General features: G+C 33.1%; 1 protein-coding gene across 1 annotated transcript; it reads left to right on the plus strand.

Moving 5' to 3' along the window:
* The first annotated feature begins 14,863 nt into the window (after positions 1-14,863).
* Positions 14,864-21,962, plus strand: LOC6050163 (juvenile hormone esterase). Its single transcript, XM_001866781.2, has 4 exons — positions 14,864-14,908; positions 18,123-18,590; positions 20,633-21,678; positions 21,733-21,962. Exons 1-4 carry the CDS (start codon positions 14,864-14,866, stop codon positions 21,935-21,937), a joined length of 1,764 nt encoding a protein of 587 aa, XP_001866816.2. The 3' UTR covers positions 21,938-21,962.
* Positions 21,963-22,613: the final 651 nt, after the last annotated feature.

A 22,613-nucleotide genomic window follows, 5' to 3' on the forward strand; every position in this document is an offset into this window, starting at 1 on the left:
TTACTGATAATTTCCCCCAAAGCAATAAATTTCCCTTCAGACAGAAAAGATAAACTCATGCATCGTCCTTGTTTATAACCCAACTTACAAAAAGCTCCCGGCGTCTGATGTGTGGTTTGCCGATGCTTTACCAGAAATGTTTACCGAACGTGAGCATTTGATGCCCTTATAAATCCAAGTCGTTTTCCTCCAGCACACCCACAACAACACAAACAGCACACACCGTCACATATGATGGAGGAAAGCATTTTCAAATATTATTTTATTTTTTCCATGGCAACACCGCCACTACCCACGAGAGTGTCGATCATTCTTGTGTAATAATAAAAACCCAGAGTATCGAATCACACGGTTCATCACCTCGCGTGGTGGTTTGGGAAGTTGGTAACGGTGCATTATATGGATACTGGTGATGAACTGGTTTAAGTTTTATGAGATAAAATGTAACGAGAAAAAAGGTTGGTGGCTGTAAATTTAAGTTTGTGGTAATGACAAGTCATCATCATAAATTTACAGTGCCATCATACTTTTGAAGCAGATGCAGTTAATATAAACTAGGCGTCTTTCGATTGATTTTTTTTTGGAATTTAAAATTTCAAAATAAGCATTATTATCGTTTTATATAAAAATTTAAAATTAGTAATTTTGCCTACAGGTTTAGATGAGTTTTAGAAATTATAAGTTTAGAATTTCAAGACCAATGAAAAAAACTAACTTAATCCACCTATGTGGTTGGTGCCTTCCTCACTCTTTTCCAAAAATGGGTTTGGACACAAATTTCGTCTAATTTCGTTAAGTTTCGGAATACAAAAAACACACATATTACTGAAGGGCTCATAAGTGGCATCTCAGGTGGTCATAGCTTGAGGCAGGGTTGCCTGATCTTCAATATTTTAGACTCGTTAGTGAGGTCTTTCGATTATCTAACCAACGATGGGTCGGATGACGGATCCGGACATTGTTTACATACATTTAAGTGAGATCCGGCTACAAAAAAGTACATAAATATCACTAAAGTGGTCAGAACTCGAGACAGGGTTGCCAGATCTTCAATGTTTTAGACTCGTTGGAAAGGTCTTTCGATTACCTAACCACCGCTGGGTCGGATGATGGATCCGGACATTGTTTACATACATTTAAGTGAGATCCGGCTACAAAAAAGTACATAAATATCACTAAAGTGGTCAGAACTCGAGACAGGGTTGCCAGATCTTCAATGTTTTAGACTCGTTGGAAAGGTCTTTCGATTACCTAACCAACGCTGGGTCGGATGATGGATCCGGACATTGTCTACATACATTAAAGTGAGATCCGGTTACAAAAAAGTACATAAATATCACTAAAGTGGTCAGAACTCGAGACAGGGTTGCCAGATCTTCAATGTTTTAGACTCGTTGGAAAGGTCTTTCGATTACCTAACCAACGCTGGGTCGGATGATGGATCCGGACATTGTCTACATACATTAAAGTGAGATCCGGTTACAAAAAAGTACATAAATATCACTAAAGTGGTCAGAACTCGAGACAGGGTTGCCAGATCTTCAATGTTTTAGACTCGTTGGTGAGGTCTTTCGATTACCTAACTAACGATGGGTCGGATGATGGATCCAGACGTTGTTTACATACATTTAAGTGAGATCCGGCTACAAAAAAGTACATAAATATCACTAAAGTGGTCAGAACTCGAGACAGGGTTGCCAGATCTGCAATGTTTTAGACTCGTTGGAAAGGTCTTTCGATTACCTAACCACCGCTGGGTCGGATGATGGATCCGGACATTGTTTACATACATTTAAGTGAGATCCGGCTACAAAAAAGTACATAAATATCACTAAAGTGGTCAGAACTCGAGACAGGGTTGCCAGATCTTCAATGTTTTAGACTCGTTGGAAAGGTCTTTCGATTACCTAACCAACGATGGGTCGGATGATGGATCCGGACATTGTTTACATAAATTTATGTGAGATCCGGCTACAAAAAAGCACATAAATATCACTAATGTGGTCAGAACTCGAGACAGGGTTGCCAGATCTTCAATGTTTTAGACTCGTTGGAAAGGTCTTTCGATTACCTAACCAACGCTGGGTCGGATGATGGATCCGGACATTGTTTACATACATTTAAGTGAGATCCGGCTACAAAAACGTACATAAATATCACTAAAGTGGTCAGAACTCGAGACAGGGTTGCCAGATCTTCAATGTTTTAGACTCGTTGGAAAGGTCTTTCGATTACCTAACCAACGCTGGGTCGGATGATGGATCCGGACATTGTTTACATACATTTAAGTGAGATCCGGCTACAAAAAAGTACATAAATATCACTAAAGTGGTCAGAACTCGAGACAGGGTTGCCAGATCTTCAATGTTTTAGACTCGTTGGAAAGGTCTTTCAATTACCTAACCAACGATGGGTTGGATGATGGATGCGGACATTGTGTACATACATTTAAGTGAGATCCGGCTACAAAAAAGTACATAAATATCACTAAAGTGGTCAGAACTCGAGACAGGGTTGCCAGATCTTCAATGTTTTAGACTCGTTGGAAAGGTCTTTCGATTACCTAACCACCGCTGGGTCGGATGATGGATCCGGACATTGTTTACATACATTTAAGTGAGATCCGGCTACAAAAAAGTACATAAATATCACTAAAGTGGTCAGAACTCGAGACAGGGTTGCCAGATCTTCAATGTTTTAGACTCGTTGGTGAGGTCTTTCGATTACCTAACCAACGATGGGTCGGATGATGGATCCGGACATTGTTTACATACATTTAAGTGAGATCCGGCTACAAAAAAGTACATAAATATCACTTAAGTGGTCAGAACTCGAGACAGGGTTGCCAGATTTTCAATGTTTTGGACTCGTTGGAAAGGTCTTTCAATTACCTATTCAACGATGTATATCATGATGATGTTTGGTTCAGTTTACTGCCATTTATTCAACTTCCAAAAATATGCGAAAACACATTTTTATACATAACTTTTGAACTACTTATCGAAACTTCAAACAATTCAATAGCACCGTATGGGACCCTAAACCAAGTCGAATGCAACTGGTTTGGTAAAAATCGGTTCAGCCAGTGCTGAGAAAACTGCGTGACATTATTGGTCACATACACACACACATACACACACACATACACACACATACACACACACATACACACAGACATTTGTTCAGTTTTCGATTCTGAGTCGATATGTATACATCATGGTGGGTTTTCGAGCTTTAAATAAAAAGTTCAATTTTAGAGCAGGATTATAGCCTTACCTCAGTGAGGAAGGCAAAACAATCTAAATTTTTCGCTCTATTGCCTTGGCGTTCTCAATTGCGAGATTCCTACTCGAAACTAGGTGTCCGAAGGCTTGATTGTTGAGGGAATTGCAAACCTCTTTTTACACCTAAACTTCCATCCACCCCGGGATACGAACTGACGACCTTTTGATTGTTAGCCCAACTGCCTACCAGCGACTTCACCGAGGCAGGACCCAGGGAGACGACTCCTATACCGGGACTGAAAAAAAAACCTTTTTTTTATTGACGTTAGATTTTAAACAGATTATTTTCCCCTAATATTTTGTCAAAAGTAATTGAAAAGCATGTGATTATGACAATGATTAGAATAGATTATTTTCAAGAAAAATATTTTTCTTGAGTATAGAAAAAAATCTAAAATATCACAAAAAGTGTCCATTTTTATAATTCGAATCTTTTTGCATGACAGTTGAAACTATTCGTATTTTCAAATCATGGACAACATATTATATTTTTACGGCATTTTTTCCTGAAGCACGTTTTGTTCGAAATAATAAAAATTACCAGGGAAATTGTTTAAAATAACAACAATTTTTTACAATTCACAAAAAAAAGTTACACTCATTTATGTGTTGAAAAAAAAATAGAAGAATGTTTCAAGAAATATCGACATTTTTTGCACGTGTGAATCTAAGTGTAAATATAGGTATTCGGTGCCCTCTCCCCGTGCCATACCTTCAAACTTAGGAGACCCGGGAGGCGGAGTCTTGTCGCAAAAAGAACGATACACACCTGTGGAACCGTTGACGAAGCCGCAAGGTTTAAGAAGGCCACATTATATAAGGTGTTACGTCGATTCCGTCCCGTGAAAAAAAAAAACTGTTATTTCTATGGAATGAGAAACCAGGGTTGCCAACAAAAATTTTGAGGTTTAGTTTTTAATTTCTGGAATGAAATATTGCCTTTGAAATATTTTCCAAAGATAAAATGCATATCAAAAATCATTTTTGTAACATAATTAAATGAAAAAATAATTTAAACAGTTTAAAAAAATGATCCCAAGTTACATTTAAGGTTTTAAGTAGGCCATAAAATCCTATTTAGGTTGTTTGCGGGTTTCCAGAACATTCACAACACCTGTAAGTTTAAAAATGTTTCTCAGGGTGAATTTAGTTGACATTTTTTGAAAAGCCTTGCCATCAATAATTTTTTAACATGAATTACATCTTTTTAGGTCACTTGCAAATGTTTTTAAGTTTTGTGTCCAAGAGGCACACAAAAATATAAATCTTAATTTTTTTTACTCTACAAATTTTAGTTGCTCAAAAACTTAGCATGAATTATTTAAAGTGTAAATTGTTGTGCATTTTATATTTCAAAATATATTTGAAATAATTTTAATAAAATTAGTGAACATATAATACCAAAGCTTTTGCAGAGACAAAAAGTTGTAATTTTTGTAAGTTAGGGATGAGGCTTTGTAAAATTTTACATTTTAAAGAAGGACAGAAGGGTTTTCTGCAATGTTTGTATGTGAATTAGAGAATTTTTCTACTTAATTTTGCAAGCAATTATATATGCAGCAGTGACTAAGCACCGTAGCTCGCCATCCAACATTTGAAGAAGAATCTTTCGCTAGACAAAAAAGAAACTAATTTCAAATGCTGCAGCTTTTTCTGGTGATTTGAAATATTTTATTTTATTTATAAAAAATATTCAATAGCATTACTTTTATAAATGTTGCAGAAAAGATCTTAAATTATTAATATTCATGAAGCTTCTCAAACCAACACGATAATTGTTGCCTTCATTTTTTACTTTGCATCTTTTCCATTTATTTATCATGTGGAGCCAAGATTCAGATTGTTAATTTATGAGCTTGAAATTTTCAATCGAAACATTCCGATTCAACCAAACTTTACCTACATTCATCGTTTGCCACATTCATGTTGCATTACTTACATTCCTGGAAAAAAGTCTCAATGATAGAACGATATCCATTCCATGTTTCCAGATAGATATCCTTCCCAGAATGTGTGCAATATCCCAGAACCATCTGAAGGACGACGATGATGAAGATAAACTGATCCACTTGTACAGTGTAAGCAAGTTCACAGTACTCCAAGCTGCTTCCCCATTACAAAGCGAAGTACACGTGTTGCACTAGACATTGAACCGATTGGTATGGGTGGTGCACACGTGTGTGCCAACATTTGTGTTCTGGCATGCAGGAAATGGGTCGATTTAAGGCTCCCCCCATCCCCTTCAGCAATGCTGGTCCATTGGTCAGTGACCACATTGAATTCGAGAATCGGAATTTGAGAAAAAGTTCGAAATTGATTACATGGTTTGATTTAAACTTGCACTTTTGTAGCGCACATTCTGTGGGGGAAAAGAATTCCTTGTGTAAGAGTTGTGATTTCAGTTGTCAGCAGTGTTTTCTGGCATGTTTTTGAGCAAAAGCCCCTGATGAAAAGAGGAGATCATTTAAATGTTTCACTCTGACTGTGGGGTAAACCTAGAACTCTGGTTTTGAATGACACGACACGAAATCTCCTTTTTTCCCAAACCGCAAACATTGCCTTCAAATGGGTACTGGGGGAAATAAAGAAAGGCTGGAGGACATACACGGTAAATACGACCAACCAAAATGAAGGTAAATACATTCGCTCGTACTTTGCAACTCACACACACGTGGATTCCGATCTGATAAGAGCACGTTGTCAACCTTGGGTTCGTTTCGTTCGTTGCAAATCACACTTGTGACGGGTGAAAAGCTGGGGTGGTTTAACTTTTCAAAGGAGGACATTAGAAAAAGAAGTTAAACTTGGAGCCACCCTCTCACATCAGTCTACTTTTCAGGTGATGATTCGTCTGAAGGAAACAAAAAAAAACTAGAGAAAAGAAGAGTATAAAACGCAAAACACATTTATTCAAGCTCGACGAGTTTCGAAACCGAAGCGACAAAAGTTCGGCTTCTGCCGATAAAAACCCAAAGCTCTGAAAAGATCTCGTTAAAATGTGAACAAACACACAATTTTTCGGTGGCTGCAATCGTCTGGTCTGGCAAAAGGGAAAACTGGGGGGGGGGTGGTGGTGGTGAGATCCCTCCTGACGGAGATAAAACAGCCAATTTTCATCTCCAGAATGCTTCTTCGTGTTCTTGTACGCTCCCGAATTTGGTGTCCTTCGACCACAATGTTGACGATGAGGAAGGTGGGAGGGGAGGTCCTGCAGAGGGATACTAAATCGTCACTAACTCACCTTACCCAAAAGAGCAGATGTCTCCACCCCCTTCACATTCTGCATGAGAGAACAAACGAAAGAACATTGTTTTTGTCTTTTTAGCCTGGAACATACCAAGCCAGGCGAAAAGGATATCTCTCTTTCAATTTTATTTACCGATGCTGTGACAAAGTTCGCACACGAAATCAAATAAATGAGGATTCCCCTTGTCGGGAAGGTTATCTTCCTTCGGGAAAAAGGCAAATGAAGCTACTGCTGCAGATTCTGGCTGCTGCGTGTGCCAGAAAGGAATGGTTTGTTCTTTTTGGAAAATTTTGACAAAGAAACGATAAATCTAAGAATAATAAAAACTTGCTAAAAATTGGAAAAAAAATAAAACGATTCTAACACTTTTGAAATTCAATTAAAAAAATAAAAATTCCATGAATTTTGTAAATTTCGCCAATTTTGTCAATTTTGTCAATTTTGTCAATTTTGTCAATTTTGTCAATTTTGTCAATTTTGTCAATTTTGTCAATTTTGTCAATTTTGTCAATTTTGTCAATTTTGTCAATTTTGTCAATTTTGTCAATTTTGTCAATTTTGTCAATTTTGTCAATTTTGTCAATTTCGTCAATTTTGTCAATTTTGTCAATTTTGTCAATTTTGTCAATTTTGTCAATTTTGTCAATTTTGTCAATTTTGTCAATTTTGTCAATTTTGTCAATTTTGTCAATTTTGTCAATTTTGTCAATTTTGTCAATTTTGTCATTTTGTCAATTTTGTCAATTTTGTCAATTTTGTCAATTTTGTCAATTTTGTCAATTTTGTCAATTTTGTCAATTTTGTCAATTTTGTCAATTTTGTCAATTTTGTCAATTTTGTCAATTTTGTCAATTTTGTCAATTTTGTCAATTTTGTCAATTTTGTCAATTTTGTCAATTTTGTCAATTTTGTCAATTTTGTCAATTTTGTCAATTTTGTCAATTTTGTCAATTTTGTCAATTTTGTCAATTTTGTCAATTTTGTCAATTTTGTCAATTTTGTCAATTTTGTCAATTTTGTCAATTTTGTCAATTTTGTCAATTTTGTCAATTTTGTCAATTTTGTCAATTTTGTCAATTTTGTCAATTTTGTCAATTTTGTCAATTTTGTCAATTTTGTCAATTTTGTCAATTTTATCAATTTTGTCAATTTTGTCAATTTTGTCAATTTTGTCAATTTTGTCAATTTTGTCAATTTTGTCAATTTTGTCAATTTTGTCAATTTTGTCAATTTTGTCAATTTGGTCAATTTGGTCAATTTTGTCAATTTTGTCAATTTTGTCAATTTTGTCAATTTTGTCAATTTTGTCAATTTTGTCAATTTTGTCAATTTTGTCAATTTTGTCAATTTTGTCAATTTTGTCAATTTTGTCAATTTTGTCAATTTTGTCAATTTTGTCAATTTTGTCAATTTTGTCAATTTTGTCAATTTTGTCAATTTTGTCAATTTTGTCAATTTTGTCAATTTTGTCAATTTTGTCAATTTGGTCAATTTTGTCAATTTTGTCAATTTTGTCAATTTTGTCAATTTTGTCAATTTTGTCAATTTTGTCAATTTTGTCAATTTTGTCAATTTTGTCAATTTTGTCAATTTTGTCAATTTTGTCAATTTTGTCAATTTTGTCAATTTTGTCAATTTTGTCAATTTTGTCAATTTTGTCAATTTTGTCAATTTTGTCAATTTTGTCAATTTTGTCAATTTTGTCAATTTTGTCAATTTTGTCAATTTTGTCAATTTTGTCAATTTTGTCAATTTTGTCAATTTTGTCAATTTTGTCAATTTTGTCAATTTTGTCAATTTTGTCAATTTTGTCAATTTTGTCAATTTTGTCAATTTGGTCAATTTTGTCAATTTTGTCAATTTTGTCAATTTTGTCAATTTTGTCAATTTTGTCAATTTTGTCAATTTTGTCAATTTTGTCAATTTTGTCAATTTTGTCAATTTTGTCAATTTTGTCAATTTTGTCAATTTTGTCAATTTTGTCAATTTTGTCAATTTTGTCAATTTTGTCAATTTTGTCAATTTTGTCAATTTTGTCAATTTTGTCAATTTTGTCAATTTTGTCAATTTTGTCAATTTTGTCAATTTTGTCAATTTTGTCAATTTTGTCAATTTTGTCAATTTTGTCAATTTTGTCAATTTTGTCAATTTTGTCAATTTTGTCAATTTTGTCAATTTTGTCAATTTTGTCAATTTGGTCAATTTGGTCAATTTTGTCAATTTTGTCAATTTTGTCAATTTTGTCAATTTTGTCAATTTTGTCAATTTTGTCAATTTTGTCAATTTTGTCAATTTTGTCAATTTTGTCAATTTTGTCAATTTTGTCAATTTTGTCAATTTTGTCAATTTTGTCAATTTTGTCAATTTTGTCAATTTTGTCAATTTTGTCAATTTGGTCAATTTGGTCAATTTTGTCAATTTTGTCAATTTTGTCAATTTTGTCAATTTTGTCAATTTTGTCAATTTTGTCAATTTTGTCAATTTTGTCAATTTTGTCAATTTTGTCAATTTTGTCAATTTTGTCAATTTTGTCAATTTTGTCAATTTTGTCAATTTTGTCAATTTTGTCAATTTTGTCAATTTTGTCAATTTTGTCAATTTTGTCAATTTTGTCAATTTTGTCAATTTTGTCAATTTTGTCAATTTTATCAATTTTGTCAATTTTGTCAATTTTGTCAATTTTGTCAATTTTGTCAATTTTGTCAATTTTGTCAATTTTGTCAATTTTGTCAATTTTGTCAATTTTGTCAATTTTGTCAATTTGGTCAATTTGGTCAATTTTGTCAATTTTGTCAATTTTGTCAATTTTGTCAATTTTGTCAATTTTGTCAATTTTGTCAATTTTGTCAATTTTGTCAATTTTGTCAATTTTGTCAATTTTGTCAATTTTGTCAATTTTGTCAATTTTGTCAATTTTGTCAATTTTGTCAATTTTGTCAATTTTGTCAATTTTGTCAATTTTGTCAATTTTGTCAATTTTGTCAATTTTGTCAATTTTGTCAATTTTGTCAATTTTGTCAATTTTGTCAATTTTGTCAATTTTGTCAATTTTGTCAATTTTGTCAATTTTGTCAATTTTGTCAATTTGGTCAATTTTGTCAATTTTGTCAATTTTGTCAATTTTGTCAATTTTGTCAATTTTGTCAATTTTGTCAATTTTGTCAATTTTGTCAATTTTGTCAATTTTGTCAATTTTGTCAATTTTGTCAATTTTGTCAATTTTGTCAATTTTGTCAATTTTGTCAATTTTGTCAATTTTGTCAATTTTGTCAATTTTGTCAATTTTGTCAATTTTGTCAATTTTGTCAATTTTGTCAATTTGGTCAATTTTGTCAATTTTGTCAATTTTGTCAATTTTGTCAATTTTGTCAATTTTGTCAATTTTGTCAATTTTGTCAATTTTGTCAATTTTGTCAATTTTGTCAATTTTGTCAATTTTGTCAATTTTGTCAATTTTGTCAATTTGGTCAATTTGGTCAATTTTGTCAATTTTGTCAATTTTGTCAATTTTGTCAATTTTGTCAATTTTGTCAATTTGGTCAATTTGGTCAATTTTGTCAATTTTGTCAATTTTGTCAATTTTGTCAATTTTGTCAATTTTGTCAATTTTGTCAATTTTGTCAATTTTGTCAATTTTGTCAATTTTGTCAATTTTGTCAATTTTGTCAATTTTGTCAATTTTGTCAATTTTGTCAATTTTGTCAATTTTGTCAATTTTGTCAATTTTGTCAATTTTGTCAATTTTGTCAATTTTGTCAATTTTGTCAATTTTGTCAATTTTGTCAATTTTGTCAATTTTGTCAATTTGGTCAATTTGGTCAATTTTGTCAATTTTGTCAATTTTGTCAATTTTGTCAATTTTGTCAATTTTGTCAATTTTGTCAATTTTGTCAATTTTGTCAATTTTGTCAATTTTGTCAATTTTGTCAATTTTGTCAATTTTGTCAATTTTGTCAATTTTGTCAATTTGGTCAATTTGGTCAATTTTGTCAATTTTGTCAATTTTGTCAATTTTGTCAATTTTGTCAATTTTGTCAATTTTGTCAATTTTGTCAATTTTGTCAATTTTGTCAATTTTGTCAATTTTGTCAATTTTGTCAATTTGGTCAATTTGGTCAATTTTGTCAATTTTGTCAATTTTGTCAATTTTGTCAATTTTGTCAATTTTGTCAATTTGGTCAATTTGGTCAATTTTGTCAATTTTGTCAATTTTGTCAATTTTGTCAATTTTGTCAATTTTGTCAATTTTGTCAATTTTGTCAATTTTGTCAATTTTGTCAATTTTGTCAATTTTGTCAATTTTGTCAATTTTGTCAATTTTGTCAATTTTGTCAATTTTGTCAATTTTGTCAATTTTGTCAATTTTGTCAATTTTGTCAATTTTGTCAATTTTGTCAATTTTGTCAATTTTGTCAATTTTGTCAATTTTGTCAATTTTGTCAATTTGGTCAATTTTGTCAATTTTGTCAATTTTGTCAATTTTGTCAATTTTGTCAATTTTGTCAATTTTGTCAATTTTGTCAATTTTGTCAATTTTGTCAATTTTGTCAATTTTGTCAATTTTGTCAATTTTGTCAATTTTGTCAATTTTGTCAATTTTGTCAATTTTGTCAATTTTGTCAATTTTGTCAATTTTGTCAATTTTGTCAATTTGGTCAATTTTGTCAATTTTGTCAATTTTGTCAATTTTGTCAATTTTGTCAATTTTGTCAATTTTGTCAATTTTGTCAATTTTGTCAATTTTGTCAATTTTGTCAATTTTGTCAATTTTGTCAATTTTGTCAATTTTGTCAATTTGGTCAATTTTGTCAATTTTGTCAATTTTGTCAATTTTGTCAATTTTGTCAATTTTGTCAATTTTGTCAATTTTGTCAATTTTGTCAATTTTGTCAATTTTGTCAATTTTGTCAATTTTGTCAATTTTGTCAATTTTGTCAATTTTGTCAATTTTGTCAATTTTGTCAATTTTGTCAATTTTGTCAATTTTGTCAATTTTGTCAATTTTGTCAATTTTGTCAATTTTGTCAATTTTGTCAATTTTGTCAATTTTGTCAATTTTGTCAATTTTGTCAATTTTGTCAATTTTGTCAATTTTGTCAATTTTGTCAATTTTGTCAATTTTGGTCAATTTTGTCAATTTTGTCAATTTTGTCAATTTTGTCAATTTTGTCAATTTTGTCAATTTTGTCAATTTTGTCAATTTTGTCAATTTTGTCAATTTTGTCAATTTTGTCAATTTTGTCAATTTTGTCAATTTTGTCAATTTTGTCAATTTTGTCAATTTTGTCAATTTTGTCAATTTTGTCAATTTTGTCAATTTTGTCAATTTTGTCAATTTTGTCAATTTTGTCAATTTTGTCAATTTTGTCAATTTTGTCAATTTTGTCAATTTGGTCAATTTTGTCAATTTTGTCAATTTTGTCAATTTTGTCAATTTTGTCAATTTTGTCAATTTTGTCAATTTTGTCAATTTTGTCAATTTTGTCAATTTTGTCAATTTTGTCAATTTTGTCAATTTTGTCAATTTTGTCAATTTTGTCAATTTTGTCAATTTTGTCAATTTTGTCAATTTGGTCAATTTGGTCAATTTTGTCAATTTTGTCAATTTTGTCAATTTTGTCAATTTTGTCAATTTTGTCAATTTTGTCAATTTTGTCAATTTTGTCAATTTTGTCAATTTTGTCAATTTTGTCAATTTTGTCAATTTTGTCAATTTTGTCAATTTTGTCAATTTTGTCAATTTTGTCAATTTTGTCAATTTTGTCAATTTTGTCAATTTTGTCAATTTTGTCAATTTTGTCAATTTTATCAATTTTGTCAATTTTGTCAATTTTGTCAATTTTGTCAATTTTGTCAATTTTGTCAATTTTGTCAATTTTGTCAATTTTGTCAATTTTGTCAATTTTGTCAATTTGGTCAATTTGGTCAATTTTGTCAATTTTGTCAATTTTGTCAATTTTGTCAATTTTGTCAATTTTGTCAATTTTGTCAATTTTGTCAATTTTGTCAATTTTGTCAATTTTGTCAATTTTGTCAATTTTGTCAATTTTGTCAATTTTGTCAATTTTGTCAATTTTGTCAATTTTGTCAATTTTGTCAATTTTGTCAATTTTGTCAATTTTGTCAATTTTGTCAATTTTGTCAATTTTGTCAATTTTGTCAATTTTGTCAATTTTGTCAATTTTGTCAATTTTGTCAATTTTGTCAATTTTGTCAATTTTGTCAATTTTGTCAATTTTGTCAATTTTGTCAATTTTGTCAATTTTGTCAATTTTGTCAATTTTGTCAATTTTGTCAATTTTGTCAATTTTGTCAATTTTGTCAATTTTGTCAATTTTGTCAATTTTGTCAATTTTGTCAATTTTGTCAATTTTGTCAATTTTGTCAATTTTGTCAATTTTGTCAATTTTGTCAATTTTGTCAATTTTGTCAATTTTGTCAATTTTGTCAATTTTGTCAATTTTGTCAATTTTGTCAATTTTGTCAATTTTGTCAATTTTGTCAATTTTGTCAATTTTGTCAATTTTGTCAATTTTGTCAATTTTGTCAATTTTGTCAATTTTGTCAATTTTGTCAATTTTGTCAATTTTGTCAATTTTGTCAATTTTGTCAATTTTGTCAATTTTGTCAATTTTGTCAATTTTGTCAATTTTGTCAATTTTGTCAATTTTGTCAATTTGGTCAATTTGGTCAATTTTGTCAATTTTGTCAATTTTGTCAATTTTGTCAATTTTGTCAATTTTGTCAATTTTGTCAATTTTGTCAATTTTGTCAATTTTGTCAATTTTGTCAATTTTGTCAATTTTGTCAATTTTGTCAATTTTGTCAATTTTGTCAATTTTGTCAATTTTGTCAATTTTGTCAATTTTGTCAATTTTGTCAATTTTGTCAATTTTGTCAATTTTGTCAATTTTGTCAATTTTGTCAATTTTGTCAATTTTGTCAATTTTGTCAATTTTGTCAATTTTGTCAATTTTGTCAATTTTGTCAATTTTGTCAATTTTGTCAATTTTGTCAATTTTGTCAATTTTGTCAATTTTGTCAATTTTGTCAATTTTGTCAATTTTGTCAATTTTGTCAATTTTGTCAATTTTGTCAATTTTGTCAATTTTGTCAATTTTGTCAATTTTGTCAATTTTGTCAATTTTGTCAATTTTGTCAATTTTGTCAATTTTGTCAATTTTGTCAATTTTGTCAATTTTGTCAATTTTGTCAATTTTGTCAATTTTGTCAATTTTGTCAATTTTGTCAATTTTGTCAATTTTGTCAATTTTGTCAATTTTGTCAATTTTGTCAATTTTGTCAATTTTGTCAATTTTGTCAATTTTGTCAATTTTGTCAATTTTGTCAATTTTGTCAATTTTGTCAATTTTGTCAATTTTGTCAATTTTGTCAATTTTGTCAATTTTGTCAATTTGGTCAATTTGGTCAATTTTGTCAATTTTGTCAATTTTGTCAATTTTGTCAATTTTGTCAATTTTGTCAATTTTGTCAATTTTGTCAATTTTGTCAATTTTGTCAATTTTGTCAATTTTGTCAATTTTGTCAATTTTGTCAATTTTGTCAATTTTGCCAATTTTGTCAATTTTGTCAATTTTGTCAATTTTGTCAATTTTGTCAATTTTGTCAATTTTGTCAATTTTGTCAATTTTGTCAATTTTGTCAATTTTGTCAATTTTGTCAATTTTGTCAATTTTGTCAATTTTGTCAATTTTGTCAATTTTGTCAATTTTGTCAATTTTGTCAATTTTGTCAATTTTGTCAACATATCAAAAGCCTTCTGTAACTCAGAAACAGGACATTCTTAAACATTATTGTCTTTTTATTAGCTTCAGTCTAGTCGTTCTATTGTTGAATTGAATGGTACAAAAGTAAACATCAACCATCCGCTTGGATTCATCTGATGAGTGATTATTTCTGTTTACAGCTTTTCTCATTTCAAGCTATTTCAAGTGTTGATCTTAAAATTTATATTATTTTATTCATTGAAAATGGTTGAGAAACCGATTTTTTTTTGCACAAATTTCGCTCGTTGCATTGTAAATTACGTGGTAATTAACCAAAGTACCTGACAGAAACAGTTCACATTTGGTATTCCAACCAAGTGAGTTGGCTTCAGCGTTCCCTCCTATCCGGCTGCCGGCCACAAATTAAAGTGAAAATTTGCGAAACGGCAAACGAATTTCATTTCGGGGTTTTACCGGGGATCCAATTAGCCGTTTCTACTTTGAAGTGCGCTAGTAGATACCTACCGACCGTGTACTCTGACTTTCAACGTATTGTTGCGGCCTAGCTCTCTGGCAGAAACTGACCTGCTTTGTGATGAGGAGAGATGAGCCTGTCGGGAAGTTTTGTTGGGGGTGCCTATCACGACTTGGTAAGTAGACCTACCTGACCTGGACAGATCTCTGTTTGGAATGGTTTTGCACAAGAAGTTGGCATATTTGAGGTGAAGTCATGTTTTAGAGCACTTCGTCAAAATTACTGCAAGACTATGTTTTTTTAATAAAAGAGATTTATTCGATTAGTTGAAAAAATATAACCTGATCCCAAATCCAGTATTGAGGATTTTTAAACGTTTTTTGAAAATCACACAGAATTATAGTTCAGACTGAGCAATTCTCTACCAAAACCGGAAATGGATTTTATTTGTATTTTTTTATTTGGCTCAAACTTTGCGGAGGCCTTCCTTATGACCAAATAAGCTATTTTGTGTCATTGGTTCACCCATACAAGTCTCCATAAAATTTTGGCAGCTGTCCGTACAAAAATGGTATGTAAATATTTAAACAGCTGTAACTTTTGAGTGAATTTTCTGATCAACTTGGTGTCTTCGGCAAAGTTGTAGGTATTTTTGAGGACCTTTGAGAAAAAAATAGGCACACGGAAAAAAAAAATGCAGATTTTTTAATCTACTTTAATTTAATCTTTCACTAAAACTCAATTTCCCAAAATACGTATTTTTTTATTTTCGAGATTTTTTGATATGTTTTAGGGGACAAAAATCCGCAACTTTTGAGCCATAGAGAATAAATAAATGGTCACCTCAAATATTTCGCAAACTGCAAATATTTCGCTAAAATCAAACTTTCGGTGGCTATATCTTGAAAACGAAGCTTTTTATCAAAAAATCTGTAAGGTACTTTTCGATTGCAAATTCAATTTTGCATTAAAAAATAATGTCAAACTTGTTTTTGAATGAAACTTCGATTTTTTTTCCAAAAATCACTATTCTTTCAACTATTTGACTATTTGACTATTTACGCAAAAAAAAATATGATTCAGAAAATTTCCTCTTAAAACATTGATGATTGTACTTTTTCCCAAAAAAAAAAAATCAGAAAATTTCTACAATTTTGATTTTTGAATATTTACGTACCATTTTTGTATGACCAGTTATGGCTAAGAGACTTGTCAGTTTAAGTCTTGTATCGGTGAACTATTAAAAAAACGTTTTTTTGGTCATAGAGAAGGCCCCCGCAAAGTTCTGGCTAAATAAAAAAAAAAATACAAATAAAATCTATTTCTGGAATTCGGGGAAAATTGCTTGAATTTCAAAATGTCTAGAACCTTCATCCTGTACATGAGCCAAACAAGTAACTAGTGTGGCAGCAGACACATTGAGGATGGGATTCGATGCAGGTTGGATTGCAATCGTATGGGACCAGAATTGATTTCTGAAGACAGTGTTCTTCAAATAAAAGAATATCATAATGTTTTAATGCGAAGCAGTACATTTTTTAATAAAAAAAAACTAATCATATATTTTAACCAGTAACATTCAGTTAGTAATTCAACCATTATTCCACTTCAAACCTTTGATAGTTAAAGGATGCCTCTTTTTATGTTATTTTACCTCAATTTTAATGGAAACGTTAAATTACATATTTTGAGTGGTAAATTTACACAATTTTAAAGGGATACCAAATCTTTCATAATTTCCAAATGTAATGAAACCATAATAAAACCAACATGATTCACAAGACAGGTAGTACCAATCTAGAAGAAGACTAAATATTTAAGAATTAAAAGTTTTATTTTACTTCTGTTGTCATGTCTGGTTCCGATCTGCATTCAAAACATCAAATTTTGTGAAAACCAAACTGGAAAAAGATTAAAATGCTTCTTGGAAAATACTTCTCAGTTTGATTGTTACTTTTTAATGAAGCAATTTTTTATATCACTTTTTGCCTTCTGATATTCAGATATAATTTTGAGGGAGTTCAGAATTAACGCTTAAACGCTCAACCAAACTACAATAGAATTATGAACAAATTTTTTTTTTGTTTTGCTAAAAGTCAATATTTGATTTTCACAATCATTCTCCATTAACAGAATGAAGTTCACTGCCAAAACCTCCTGCAACATTATCCAACACGAGAGCAGTTCAAACCAGTATTAACTTCCAACAAAGGAAGAACATGATTTGAGGAATGTATCCATTTTTGCCCAATTTTTTTGTGTACATTTGACCTGTCGATTACAATTTCCTGGTTCTTCTCCTTTGTTCCGGAAAAAAAAGTAGTTTAGTCCTCGTTTGACATTGCTCCTCAGTTTCACAAAAAAGAACAAATTCAATTCATCTGTCACGCTGAAACGAAACAAAAAAAAAGAGAACCCTCTCTCGCATGTCCGTCTGTGTGTCATTTTCGCTTTCATCCCGGATGACATTCCGGGCGAATAGGACGTCTGTTCGGTGTCTCACTTGTGCACTTTTACCGGCAAGCAAACGTTGGAAATGTGTTGCAACAAAAAAAAAAAAAAAGAGAAGAGACACTTTTTGATCCAAATGCCTGCGCAAAATAAAAGAAAATGGTACCCTTGAAGACGATCACCCGGCAAATGCTGTGAAAGAAACAAAAACTATCTCTGCAGAGCACTTTTCCGTATGAATAGTTGACGAAAAGTGCAGCTGTTGGGAGGGCCCTTCGGGTGCCCCCTTTCTAATGGAGGACAATAAAAATGAATTTCTGAGCTGGAAAAACTTTCCTGGAAAAGTCGAGCATCAGCTGGGTGATAAAATCTGAGCTGACATTGTCACTTGCTGGAGGGGTGGAAAAAACTATCAAGTTTTGATGGCTTGTTGTTTGTTGGCGATTTGTTGGTGCAAATTGTTGTAAATGAGCGACGATTTTGTAAACATTGTGCGCACCCTTCTGGGAAGCATCAAAAGGAAACAGCTTTTCAATTCTCGTACCATTTTCCTTTCTCGCATGAAGTGATTTCGAGACGCACCAGGAAAAACATCAGTAATGAATTTCCGTAGGATTTTCCTCTCACCCCTTAGCGATAGCTGATTATGCGTTGAGAGGATGTTCTTTTTCATGTCTGATTGGGAGCTTCCCTTTTTTGGATTTTTGCCGAATTCGGAGAAATATGATACGCAACATTGAGCGTGACAATTTTTTTTACCCTCAGATTGATTATTGATGGAGAGATTTTTTCAATCGATTGGTCGTACCTTTGTGCTTTGGAGCACGTGCATAACCAGCCAATTATTCCCATTTATGGTGATGCAATGTTTACGAAACAGATCACTACACTGAATAACTCATTCATGGTCTACACCCAAGGAATACTAACTATTCCAGTCAGTGAGTTCCAAGATGCTGATAACATCAGTTCTACTGATTGCACTTCAGTCTACGATTGTTCTGAGTAGTTCCTTATCGCGATGCAGCGTTCAATTCTCGGAAGGCAGCAGCAGCGGAGTTGGCGTTCTAAACACCACGTTCAACAATGTGCCCTACTGTGAATATCTGGGAGTGCGATACGGAGAAGCTGGACGATTCCAGGATTCCTCTGTGTACACTCCGAAGGGATTGGAGAACTACACCAAGTATCGAAGCGTTTGTGCCCAGCTGGACGATATGAACCGCCCTATTGTGGTAATTGGTGAAGAGGACTGCTTTTTCGTGAACATTTTTTCTCCAGAGATCAAGTTCAGGGAAGATGGAACAAGGAAGCTACTACCGGTGTTGGTGTTTATTCACGGAGGTGGATTCACGATCGGATCCGCCTCATTTGACGTCGCTGGGGTTGATTTGCTCATGGAACAGGTACTGAAATGTTTTATACAGTCAAACCTCTTTTTAAGCGAATTTTTTTCTCGCGTGAAAAAAAACGCCTAAAAAAGTTCGCGCTATTTTGAATTGTTCGCCATGACATCTTGGAGATTTTGGATGACCCAAATCAATCCAACGTGTCGCAGAATTCCCATCGTGGTCCACTAAATATACCTGAAGCTATACCGATGGTTAATTCACCCATGTAGACCACCGTTGATCAGGTAGACATTCAGGCCTGGTCTTCCGGGAGTTCCTGAATGACTCAAAACAATCCAACATGCCACAGAGTATTCAACATGGTTCACTGAAGCTACATGAAGCTATACCGATGGTTAATAAAGCCATATAGACCCACGTTAATTAGGTAGATATCCAGGCCGTAACTTCCGCGAGCTCCTGAATTACACAAAACAATCCAACATGCCGCAGAGTGTCTATCGTGGTCTACTGAAGCTATCTGAAGCTATACCGATGGTTAATAAAGCCACATAGATCCCCGTTGATTAGGTAGATATCCAGGCCATAACTTCCGGGATATTCTGGATGACCTCGTACATTCTAAAAAATCGCAGAGAGTCCGTCGTGGCTCACTGAAGCTACCTGAAGCTATATCGATGGTGATACACCGGTACAGACACCCGTTGAACAAATAGATATTTAATTCGTAACTTCCGAAAGTTCTTAGTTGAGTTGAACATCCCAATATGATGCAGAGTATCCGTAGGTCACAGAAGCTACTGATTGTGAAAACCACGATTTTGGACCCCGTTGAACAAAAAAGATATGACCATAATGGTTAAGACTTCCGACCGCTTAAAATTGGTCCACGTTATTTTGAATTCTTCAAGGGAAAAATAATCCGCGCAAAAGGAGGTCGAAAGAGGTTGAAAGAGTTAGATATGTCGCATGCTACATTTTGTGCCAGAAATGTTCAACCGGTACAACTATCGAACCGGTTGGATGAACCAGTTTAGCTGAATTGGTTCAATTTTGTTACAGAATGACTTTTCAGGCCATTTGAAAGAGTTAGATATGTCGCTTGATACATTTTGTGCCAGAAATGTTCAACCGGTACAACTATCGAACCGGTTGGATGAACCGGTTCTGCTGAATCGGTTCAATTTTGTTACAGAATGACTTTTCAGGCAATTTGAAAGAGTTAGATATGTCGCTTGATACATTTTGTGCCAGAAATGTTCAACCGGTACAACTATTGAACCGGTTGGGTGAACCGGTTCAGCTGAATCGATCCAATTTTGTTACAGAATGACTTTTCAGGCCATTTGAAAGAGTTAGACATGTCGCATGATACATTTTGTGCCAGAAATGTTCAACCGGTACAACTATTGAACCGGTTGGGTGAACCGGTTCAGCTGAATCGATCCAATTTTGTTACAGAATGACTTTTCAGGCCATTTTAAAGAGTTAGACATGTCGCATAATACATTTTGTGCCAGAAATGTTCAACCGGTACAACTATTGAAACGGTTGGGTGAACCGGTCCAGCTGAATCGGTTCAATTTTGTTGCAGATTGACTATTCATGAAATTTTGAGAAGTTAGATATGTCGCATGATTATGTTTCTAATGAAAAGTCATGTTTTTATTCTCTTACTGATGTTAGTATATAGAACAATAAATGTTTACTTAACTTTTTTAGTAAAACTTTATGGAAAACATAGTCTTTTTATATTTTTAACATAAAGTTCAGGTGATGACCTTTCCGAAGCACTAGAAAACTTTTAGTTTTGGTCATGTTTTGCATAAGATATAAATTTTACAAATTTACTGTAACGCATTTTGCTCGGATATTTTTTCGTTCACTCCTTCCCCCCCGAGCCCCGCACTGAAATCCACTAATTTGCATATTTTTTCCTTAAAGTAGACATTCTGACGATTCCAAAACACTATAAAAAATTGAAGTTTGGTTTCCCAAGCCTGCGAAAATTTACTGTAACGCATGTAACGGGTTTTGACTGTTAAAAGAGGTTTAATCTTATCTTGATGCAAATTTGTTCTATCTTCAAATTTCAGGAAATCGTCGTAGTCAGCATCAACTACCGTTTGGACGTCCTGGGCTTTCTTCACTACCCAAAACTAAACATAACCGGCAACTACGGCTTGAAAGACCAACAAACTGCGCTTCGCTGGATCAACCGGTACATCGAGTCCTTCGGCGGTGATCCGTCCAAGCTCACGCTGATGGGACAAAGTGCCGGTGCCGCATCCGTCAACTACCACATGTACTCGGACCAGTCCCGAGGACTCTTCCAGCAAGCTGCCCTTCTCAGCGGTTCGTTCCTCGCCCCATGGGCGTTCTCCCACGACCCCGAACCACGCGTCGAAAAATACTTCGAATACCTCGGCTTGCCAGAACCCACCCGCGAAGACCTCCTCAATCGCGACTTCCAACAGTTCTTCTTCCTCAACGATACCAGCCGTTGGCTGGCGGTCGTGTTCAACACGATCGCCTTCCCCTGGTTCGTCCCAACCACGGACAGCAGCTCCGATCCGAATCCCTTCATGACGTTGACGCCCTACGAGATGCTCGTCCGGAAGCCGATCCTGGACGTGCCTCTGCTTGTGGGACACACGCTGACCGAGTTTGAACTGCACCTGGGTTACGTCAAGTTCTACTACTCTGACTTTGCGAGCTATCCGAATGGGAAGAACGAAACGCTCACGGTCATGCTCGACGCAATCGTGCATGCCATGGCGAACTACTCGGCCGATATGGGAATTACCAGGGATAGGTCGGAGTTCTTTCAGAAGTTGGGAAACATAGCGGACATGGTCTTTCCAGTTGAGTACTTTTTGGAGAAGGTTATTGATCGAGGGCAAACGGCGCCAATTTTTGTGTATCGATTTGATTTCGATGGAAAGTTTGGGATGTACAAGCACGACATGTTTAAGAACGCCATGAAGAATGCCAGCTATGGAGCGATTCATGGGGATGACCTGGGCTACATCTTCACGCCGTACAATGCGAGGGAGGCTTTGAAGAGGAGGGATGACTTCAAGGAGGAGTGGAAGATCCACCGCGAAATGGTTGAGCTGGTCTCAAATTTTGTTAAAAATGGGTAAGTTAACAATTTGTCACACTAACAAAAAAATACATAATGAATATTTTACAGAAATCCATCATCCTCAGAGTTGAAATGGAATAGCTACAACAAGCAAATGAATAACAACAATTACTTAAAAATTGCTGAAACATTTCATATGGAAAATGGTCCAATGTCCGATCCACTATACTACGACTTTTGGAAAACACTACATGATTGCTTGTACTATTTTGAATGTTCTACAATTCAGGAGACGTTGAATACTATATCTTAGTCAGAGCAATCAATCTGTTGATGTTACAAATTAAATCGTTTTAATAGTTCAAATGAAATCGTTTTAACAGTTCATGGAATTTGTCTAATTTGTTACGTAGAAACCGGATGTTTCACAAGAATCACCTTTATTGTTTTCTTTACTGATAGTGCAATCACTACATTTAAACATACATTGAAGCAATTTGAATCAAAGAATTTTTGAGATCAGATCGTGCCAAGATGTTTGCTTATTTTTAATTGGCACTACAATTTCCTCAGTTTCGGCACTTTGTGACGTCAAATTTCCTAAAAATATTTCTGGAGTTGGCATCCAAAGCTCAACCTTCAACAACGTTACCTACTGAGCAATTCTCTACAAAACCGGCCGATTTCGACCATTTTTATTTTTGTATTTTTTGATTTGGCTCAAACTTTGTGGGGGCCTTCCCTATGACCAAAGAAGCCATTTTGCATCATTAGTTTGTCCATATAAATTTCCATACAAATTTGGCAGCTGTTCATACAAAAATGGTACGTAAATATTCGAAAATCTGTAACTTTTGAAGGAATTTTTTGATCAATTTGGTGTCTTCGGCAAAGTTGTAGGTATTGTTAAGGACTATTTAGAAAAAAATAGGTACACGAAAAAAAAAAATTTCCCGATTTTTTTATTAACTTTTTTTCACAAAAACTGA

The sequence above is a fragment of the Culex quinquefasciatus genome, chromosome 2 (genome assembly GCF_015732765.1).
Source record: "Culex quinquefasciatus strain JHB chromosome 2, VPISU_Cqui_1.0_pri_paternal, whole genome shotgun sequence".
Lineage (NCBI taxonomy): Eukaryota > Metazoa > Arthropoda > Insecta > Diptera > Culicidae > Culex > Culex quinquefasciatus.